The sequence below is a fragment of the Sardina pilchardus genome, chromosome 7 (genome assembly GCF_963854185.1).
Source record: "Sardina pilchardus chromosome 7, fSarPil1.1, whole genome shotgun sequence".
NCBI lineage: Eukaryota > Metazoa > Chordata > Actinopteri > Clupeiformes > Clupeidae > Sardina > Sardina pilchardus.
The window spans coordinates 29953619-29963187 of NC_085000.1; the positions used below are offsets into that span (position 1 = coordinate 29953619).

The 9569-nt window shown below is 47.1% G+C and overlaps 1 protein-coding gene across 3 annotated transcripts in view; it reads left to right on the top strand.

Annotated features, from left to right (window-relative positions):
- Window positions 1-225: 225 nt before the first annotated feature.
- Window positions 226-9569, top strand: part of bmp7b (bone morphogenetic protein 7b) — a 38530-nt gene continuing 29186 nt past the window's right edge. The window contains exons 1-2 of one of the 3 annotated variants that reach the window (XM_062540121.1): window positions 226-473; window positions 600-926. In XM_062540121.1, the coding sequence (XP_062396105.1) occupies window positions 680-926 (247 nt within the window). In that variant the 5' untranslated portion in view covers window positions 226-473; window positions 600-679. Of the gene's footprint in view, window positions 927-9569 lie in introns of all 3 variants that reach the window. The other 2 variants (XM_062540122.1, XM_062540120.1) reach the window with 2 other exon arrangements.

Sequence of the window (9569 nt, forward strand, 5' to 3'; positions counted from 1 at the left end):
TGTCACGAGTGAAACATAAACGTTTATGAAGATAACCTTCAGTGTCGCCTTTGACTTTACCCTTATCATGCTCGTTCACGCAGTTCTTCGGTAGCGCGCTCAGACGAACGCTAATCGCTTTTCTCATCTGCCCCTCCCAGCAGATAGCGCCTCCTCGGAGTTTCTGTGAACCCCGAACAGGCATCATACTCCCTGCAACTCATCTAAACTCCCGAGGTACGCGTGAGCGAGAGGAGAGACAGCACCGACTAGCCTACGCGAAGACACTCTCGAGGGCGAGAGTGGATGCTGGCATCCAATATACAACCCGAACAGTCTATAGGTGACCACAGTGTTTGATGTTCAGGGATTAACCAAGAACGTGGTGGACTGGAGAGTATTGTGGCTTTTTTTTTCCAGCGAGGGAACTCGTCCCTCAGTATGAAATGAAAATGAGGATGAGGAGTTGATTCGGGTAGTTAAGCACATAAAAGGTAAATATTTTAAACTAATTATCATTGCAGTTAAGTATTAGATTAGATGAAAAATGGCTTTATTGCTGGATAAAAGTACTCCAGCACTTTTACTTGTATGGGCATACTGTGTATTGGCTGATACAGTATTCACGAACTTTACCCTGGACAATGAAGTTCATTCGAGTTTCATCCACCGGCGACTGAAGAGTCAGGAGCGGCGCGAGATGCAGCGGGAGATTCTGTCTATACTTGGGTTGCCGCATCGACCACGGCCGCACCTCCATGGGAAGCACAACGCCGCACCGATGTTCATGCTGGACCTTTACAATGCCATGTCCACGGAGGGAGATGAGGATGGCCACCCGTATCCATTCAAGCCTGTCTTCACGACGCAAGGGCCGCCAATTGCGACTCTGCAGGACAACAACTTTCTTAACGACGCCGATATGGTTATGAGCTTTGTTAATTTAGGTAGGTCACCTGCATGTCTAACGATATTGTTTTAAATAACTAATGAATCACGCCGTTACTGTTGATTGAACTGACACAAATACAAAACCGTGTATTTTTGGCGTGCGTAAGTTTTGGCTTGTGTCTTGCAGCAGCAGCAGTGAGGAGTTTGGATAGAATTGTTGCAATATAAATATCCCACTGGAATCCATGCAAAAGCCTTACAAACAACAACAGCAAAGTTGGCAATGATAATAGTTAACGCATGTATTCTGGCAATGCAGGCTAGTATTGGGAAAGCGATTTCACATTACATGGTGTGGTGGTCCGGCCCGGACCAAAGAACTGAATTGTGTATTGGCGGTTCTTTGGAGCGACAGGTGTGTTTATCTGTCCATCACATGGACATATATCATGCACACTAATTTGAATATTAGACCAGTAGTTACATGTGAACATGCTTCAAGTAGTGCACATCGTTGTATAACAGTGCCTCTTAAAATAGAAAGAGATGTGACTTTTACGCATAGATTCTAAATAAAATAACAGTCGATAACAGTCTTGTGTTCCCATACATCTGTGGCCACAGTCAAAGCAATTGTGTGCTCTGCTCCTGTTGATTTTTAGTGGCTAAGATCATTGTTTTACCAAGCCAGACGTGGGTGACACTTTTCCCGAAGTAAAAAAGATTATTGAAACATCACAGGTTACTAGGAGCTTGAGATTCTTTCTCATTTCTGTGTGGTCTTGTGCCAAATAGCTCGCATATTTCATATCCGAAATACTTTTTCCGTTGACCTATTTGATGAGTGATTTTATTAGGCCACTTATCTGAGTACCCTAACGCAGTAACCTTGGCGTGATTCTCAGTCTCCTGCTTTGGTAAACACTTATATTTGCCCAGTGTAGCAATTTAGTCCATTCCAGCAGCGTCACATTCCGTGCCGTCTCTTGTCTCTTCGACAGCTGTGTCAGTCGCCAGTTTTCAGGTGTTCGGTCTTTGTAAGAATGACACTTTCAGTCTCCCTGAACTCTTTCTTATCTTCGTAAGAAACCTCCGTTAAAGGGCAGATAAAAGTAGCCTATCTTAGAGAGTCTGAAGTCCACAGTTGTTTTAAATCACTTGTAGTTGGCAAGTGAGGGTTTCTTAACCATCTGTCTTATCTTATCCACTGCTCTTTTTGGATGTCTTAGACTAAATAAACATCATCATCACCTGTCATATCATATACTTTAACAACTTTAAATGAAAACATTACTCTGCAGTGTGTGTGAGATATTTCAGCATGACAAATATGTGGTATGAAAGTTGTCTGTAGCACTACTGACAAGAGAATAAGGTTTATTTGACCTGTTAGAGGTGCAATTGATGTGGGAAGTTAAGCCAAATAAAGTTTGAACACAAGACATCTGAATGATAGGGCAGACCAAAAGATGACTTCAGAGCTGCAGCTGATTAATCCTGGAAAGATGATTGTTGGTGTGTTTTGGCAACTGAAAGGGAGGTGACAGCGTTTCCTATTCTGAAATGTGTAATTACTGAGGCAACTGCTGCATTGTGCCTATTTTGAACATTCACTGACACAGATGGATTTGACCACAACGGCTCACAAAGTCAAGGGCCTCTCTTCTCTCCCAGGCCAGTGCACTTTGTGCAGAGAAAGAGAGAAAGACTCTGAGGTCGGTGGAAGAAGGCATATGATACTAATGTTTTCGTTCCTCTCAAATCTGTGACCCATAAGCCTGACAGTCAATCATAACAAAGATGTTTCATATCAGTTAGAGACAAAAATTTAAAACAGACTGAAGAACACTCAGAACAGAGACTCGAGGAGACCATCTAGTGCTTTCAAGGCCCCTTTTAGCTTCTTAACTTCATAATAATATTTGTGTAATTTGGTCACTTTTCTATGTTTGATAAACCTAAGCCAAGCCTGCTGCTAACACCATGGTTCTCTCACAGTAAAGGTCCACTCCAGCAGGCCCCGTGTTTTCCTCATATTCTCAACATATCAAATTATCCATGTCACACGCCAGACTTAAACGGACGTTTGTCTTTGTGATGTCACAACCGGCTGTAGCGTGTTCCCCCAGAGAGAATGGAAGCTTTGTGGTGCTCCTGTCCGAAAACTCGTGATGCCATCTGATCTGAGGTCTCATTGAATCTGGCAGAAGACGTGCTGATTTATAAAACGCTATGGTCAAGACAGCAAAAACTCCTAATCCCAGACAGCAATGTTTATTCCTCCGATTATCTTATTCATTGGTTTTTGGGGGTCTAATTTGAGATCTCTGTTCTGAAATTACAGGCTGGGACGTTTGTCATTTATTTTAATCACACAATTATAGAGTGGATTTTTTTTCTCTCTCAGCAGCTTCATGAATGGTATGTGGAAAGTGTGTGTGTGTGTGTGTGTGTGTGTGTGTGTGTGTGTGTGTGTGTGTGTGTGTGTGTGTGTGTGTGTGTGTGTGTGTCTGTGTGTGTGTGTGTGTGTGTGTGTGTGTGTGTGTGTGTGTGTCTGTTATGCTCCACAGCTGCCTCTTTTTTTTCTGAATGAATCTGGGTGGCATTCCCTCTTTTAAATATTATGACAACAGCTCAGTATCTGATTTCACAGATACTCCTGTTAAAAAGCTGCGGAAAGAGGGTGAGAGAGAGACGGGCCTTAAAGAGGCTTTGTTTTGCAAGACAGGAATTTTCGACAAGTGTTTCGCAAGCGAAAATACGAAGAGGTGAAGATGGAGCCTGATACAGTTTCTCCCAGAGATCGGTGAGGGCTTTGAGCTCCCAGAACCCAGGTCTTACCGCAAAATGGGTTATTATCAAAAGATCTCTCCCGATCTGACAAAAGAAAAAGCAGAAAGACAGCCCCGTTTACACAGCCCAGTTTATGATTAATGTTATCGGGGCTTTTGCTGGGCTGTGAATTTGCAGGCCTGTGAATTGTCATTTTATTGGTCTTTTTTTTGTGTCACACAGCAACTGTGCAGTTCATGTATTGAGCAACGAGCTCTGTGTGTCTCCGTGTCAGTTTTACTGTGCAGACGTGGGTTGAGTCTGTGCTTAGTGTGGTGTTAAGAGCTCCTCTCGGAGCGGGTTTTTTTGGTGGTGTTTTTTTTGTGTGCTGAGGGGTGGGTCTCTGTTTTTGGGACCCTTGGGCAAGGGACGCGCTGTCTCTGAGTCACCTCAGTAAAAAGCCCAGCTGTGCAAATGGCTTACGGCATACATTTAGAATGTAAACGGCACACATTGCAGCGCGCAGCACGCTAACACGCGCTGCCACTGAGGGCGTGCACCCAGCGCTCCAGGGTGCAAGAACAGCCTCTCTTGGACAACTTATGCACCTTTTGGAAACATCTACAGCAGACCTACAAAGACAAAGAACATGCTGACTAGCAAATCTCTCTGTTTCTCTCTCTCTCTCTATCTCTCTCTCTCTCCATATAAGGCTTAGCTGGCACTCTGAAAAATATTGATTTGTGGTTGACAGCAGCTGATGGGATATGTTCTCAACAACCGAGACGGTTTTACTATTCTTTTTCTGTTACCAAGTTGACAAAAAAGCTGCTGTTTTTTGTCAAACAAATAATGCTATCCATACACATGCATTAGGCATGTCTGTTATGTTTTATGACACCTAAGGTCATTAGAGTTCACTGGAGTATTAGTTAGTGTTTAGCTTTTGTGATATTTACTCCCCCACGCACGCACACACTCACACACTCACACCCGCTCTTCAGCCAAGCGTGTCAGGACGGGTCTGGGAAGGGGAGAGGTCGGAAAGGGGGTGGGACGGGAGTCGTGGGATGGGGGTGGAGGGCATAGCAAGGTTCTTTACTCTGCCCAGGGTAAGGTTTAGGGACATTAAGTCACTTGCTTTTATCTGCAATGTGGCCACCAGGCTCTGCTTGTGTGACGTGTGGCAGCCTAGTACTGTATGGCTCTGTTAAATAAGGTCAAATTGGTAAGAAGGCCGTTGGGAAAGATGAATTACAGGGAAGACAGAGTAACAAGGAGGGAAATTGAAATCCAGAGGGGGGAAGAGAGAGAGCGAGAGAGAGAGAGAGGGGGGGGGGGGGGCACAGGAGACAGTGGAGAAGACCAGTGAAGAGGGAAAGTGGGTCAGAACAAGAGAGTTATAGCTGCTCAATTAACTAGGCCTCCATGTTGGCTCCAGTAGTGCAGCTACATTAGAATGACCCCCCCAGTGTTTAGCAAACATACCTGCTATCCAACAATGCTACTACTACATTCGACAGCAGCCACTTAGCCTAGCGCTCACAGTTTCAGACCTGGCTGATTTGGCTCATGCTCAGACTTAGCTTACCCGGTCCAAGCCACTGACTCAGTAGCGGTGAGGTCACTCATATTTCCCATAACCCCCCCCCCCAACATACACACACACACACACACACACACACACACACACACACGCACACACACACACACACACGTCCCAGTCCACTGCCAGCAGGTCACGCAGGGGGAGGATGTGGGAGTGAATGGATGGCTCTTGTCGGTTGGCATGCCCTGCCTCTTCTATCGTGCCCTCACCTTTCATGGCATCAGTCAGCACATCGCAATGCAGACATTTACGAGGCTGTTTGCTGTCTGTTGTCTCGCTTCCTCCTCTGTGTTATCAAGAGTGTTAGTCACAGTTTCATCCTGTGCCCCTGGTCTCAGGCAATGTTTAATTGGGGATGCCTGCACCCATTGTGTATATAGGAAACAGCTCAGGCAAAGAGATACAGTAGAGATAGAGAGCAAGGGAAAGAGAGATAGAGAGCAAGGGAAAGAGAGATAGAGAGCAAGGGAAATAGAGATAGAGAGAGAAAGAGAGAGAGGGAGGGAGGGAGCAAGAGGGGAGTGATGGAACAACAGCTCTTGCTTCAAGGCATTTGAGTTATTAAAGTAAACCTAATGGGTCCTGGGGTCGGTAATACTGCTGATTTGAATCAGCTGCCTTCCACTGCCGTCTCAGGGGGAAGCCATTGTAAAATAAAGCGCTGGTTTTGGCACAGCTGTGCACATGCATTATGAACCAAAAAATGTTAAACTTGTGTAAGATTTTTTTTTTTTTTGAGAATTACAGACGTTTCTTCATGTTGGTTGCAGTTGTGTTCCCTAATGATTTCAGCCAGATGTGGGAGAGACTGTAATAAACATAATTGGAAAACAAAATGAAACAATTGAAGCAGTCAGCCCCCCTCCCGTTTACTCTGCCAACCATTGCTCCTTTGCCTCTCCCGTGGCTCTTTCCCACTGTACATTGTATTATTTACCGAGAGAGCGCAAGAAAAAGACGTGGAGGAAAAAAAAGAAGAGGGAGAAGGAGGATGCTTGAGGTTATCCTCCACTCATCAGGCACCTGAACCACCGAACCACAGGGCTGAGTGTACAGAGAGTGAGTCACGTCGCTAATTGCGGTGGATGTTGTGTAGCTGTTGTGGCGCTGCGAGGCATTGTCTGCCCCTTTTCCTCTTTTCCCTGAACCCCAAAAACGTCTCCTCTGAGATACCTGGGGAGATACTCCCAGTGGCAGCCACTGCAGCGGGGCTGTTTGTAGCTCTGTGTGTGTTGTTTTGGTCCTGTGTGTTAAGCGGCAGGTTAAGGGGGGGTGGTGGTGGTGGTGGTGCGTCTTGAGAGGAAGGAAGAAACAGTGTAATTGCAAAATTTGTTTGGATTTTTACGAGGGGGGCTGGCATCAAGGCAGCATTGTGTCACACACACATTGGCGCTCCAGAGTGTTTACGTCATGGCCCAGTCATGGCGCTCGGAGATGTTAATCTTCGCCTGCGGTCGAGAGCTGGGCCACGATGTTCTTACTCATGCGCCTACAGGAAAGGGGGCATCATGGGTGGCTGTGATCTCGGCCGATTGCACAGCTAGTGTTGGTCATGGTGGTGACTTGAAGAGTGGCGATGATGCCAGTTGTAAATGTGTTAACTTTTCTGTTTTTGGTTTAGTGAGTAAGTATCAGGCTGGTCATGGAACAGTTGACAGTGATAGTGGGAGAAGTACTGTACTCTGGAGACAAGTTAAACACTTTCTCATGTCATGTTGACGTCTGTTGACACAGGCATCATCACTCTTGTTCAGAACTGCAAATATGATTGGAATGATATGTTTAGATCACTGGTTTGTAACACATTAATTGTCCATAATCCATTCCACTTTCCTCCTACATGCCCTCAAGCAAATTGCTTCTTGTTTCTGAAGACCTCTCCTTCTGTTTTATTTAATTTCTCTCTATTTGCTTCCCCCCCCTCCTCCTCTGTCTGTCTCTCCCTCTGTCTTTTTCCTCTCGTTCCGAGCCCTGTCGAAGGGCCTTCCTTACATTCCAGGCCTCAGCAGGCCGCCCCTGGGACACAGCCAGAGGTTAATACAGATGTTTCTCTACATCTGCGGGCCAAAGCAGCTGTGTGGGGAAACTTTATCTCCTCAAAGTCCACAGATCTCAGCAACCCCCCCCCCCCCCCTCCCCTCCACCCTCTCTCTCTCTCTCTCTCTCTCTCTCTCTCTCTCCTCCTTTCCTCTCACCCTCTCTCCCTGCCCTGTTCACATCAACCCTCCACCCTGTACCCCCCCCCCCCACCCCTACCCATGCCTGCCCTGCTCTCGAAGGTCTCCCCACCCCCCTGTCCCTCCTGTTCTCACCCTACTACGCTTACATCGATCCCCTTGCTCGACCGGCATCCCCAGCACCCCCCCCCCCCCCACCCTCACCCCCCATCTCATTAGAATCCAGTGTCCTCAGCAATCCCCCTCTACGGCCCGGCCCCAGAAACAATCCCAACTCTTCTCCCGTTCTCCCTCTGCGCTCCCTATGCACTCTCTTCGGGCAGAGCGTGTGTGCTCCAGCGATCCCCTTGTAATGAGATTCGAGAGCCATTCCAAAGCAATCTGTTCCACTTCCATCATCTTTCCCTCATATGCTTTGCGTAATTGCCCTCTGGAGCCTCTGAAGTTGCACTGCTGCGCTCTGGGCCAGTAGTGAGGGTTTTTTTTACCAGTCATTGTGGTATTCCAGTTTGCATGCTTCATTCCCCTACTAGCAGCTCAAGGCAGAATGCCAAGGCTCTTTAAGTCCCAACGTCACGGAGTGAACTCCAAGCGATGAAAAGCAAATTCAGGAGACATAAATGTGTCCAGAGATAAAAGGAGCCTTGTGTCATTTAGTTATCAGCGTTGGGAGGGACGTGACTCTGTTTGCATGTAACTACAAGGGCAATTGAGCGGAGAGAGGAAGTGTTTGACGGCATTTGTTTCCCTTTGTTGAGTCTGATTGTTTCCCCTGGCCTTGACACTTTCAAAAGCGATATCTTTCCCCCTCTCCTTTCGGGCTTTTGTTTTTCATGCTCTGGAATTGCACGATCAGTACTTTCACGTGCTAAAATGGGCTCCCCAGAGTCGACTCCCTCGCTTTTTCTGAAGGAGAGAAAATAACATTCTGCAGGTCCAGTGTGCCAGAGAGGCATTTGAACCTGCCTCCTCTCATTTAGGTGGAGGAAGTGAACTTAGAAGTGTTGCTAAAGAAGTCCTCCTCTGGCCCCCGCATACGGTTTTGTACGGTGTACCGGGACACACGGTGTGTAACCCACTTGTGTCAGGAGTGGGAAGAAGTCGACGTTTGGCAGGCAACTAACTCAGGTTTACCAACACAGTCTTTCTGGGAGAGTGCTGAGGGGAAACAGGAGATTTTTTTTCTCCTCCAGGCACAAAAGAGAAGAATTCTGTAGAGTCAATATTGATCTAACCCTTTGCCAATTTTCAGAGTTTTATTCAAAAATATATCTAAAGCGCTTTGAAAAATGTATGAAGAAAGTGCCAGCCAAATGCAATGAACTTCATACAAACACCAGATCAAACAATGACATGAGATGACATGGATGGAGGTCTTTGGAAAAAAAAACAGGGCTGAGGAAGAGAAAACAGGCGAGAGGAGCAGAGGAGGGTTTTGTCTAGACAGGGAGTCTCGTACACATGCATTGCCTCGGGGATGGCTTGACTCCCATTGGCTCTGCGCTGTGGGTCTGTGTGCAGGTGGGCTGCTGCGGCAAGAGGCAGGTAGGAGCGCCGAGCCCAGGGAGTGTTGTATCACTCTGCTGCCACGGTGATAGTAATTGTTGCCACGGGAACAGCGCACCCAAAGGAGCCTCAATGCACAGTTCCTGTGTTTGTACTTAGGTGTTTGTAGAGACGTGTGATTTTGTGTAAGTCTAAGGTCATTGTTTGTGTGTGTGTGTGTGTGTGTGTGCACATATGTATTGGATGTTTACACACCCATTTACTGATACACAATCACACACACACACACACACACACACACACACACACATCTCTCCTCTGAGGTGGCGTAGCGTAAACTCTCCATTATGAGACAGCCCAGATGCGGGCCAGAGCAGCGGCAGCAACCCAGTGACCCGCCGGCGCATTGTTCAAATAAACACAACATCCCCCATTTAGAGCCGAACCCCCTGGGCTCTCTCTCTCTCTCTCTCTCTCTCTCTCTCTCTCTCTCTCTCTCTCTCTCGGGCCGCCGGGCTGCTGAGTGAGGGGGACCAGAGACCCAAGTGCACCACCCAGCTGCCGGCCCACCGGCCCATCAGCTACAGGCTGGCACTGAGTGCTGACAGACCTGCGGAGGACACCAGGTTGGGTCT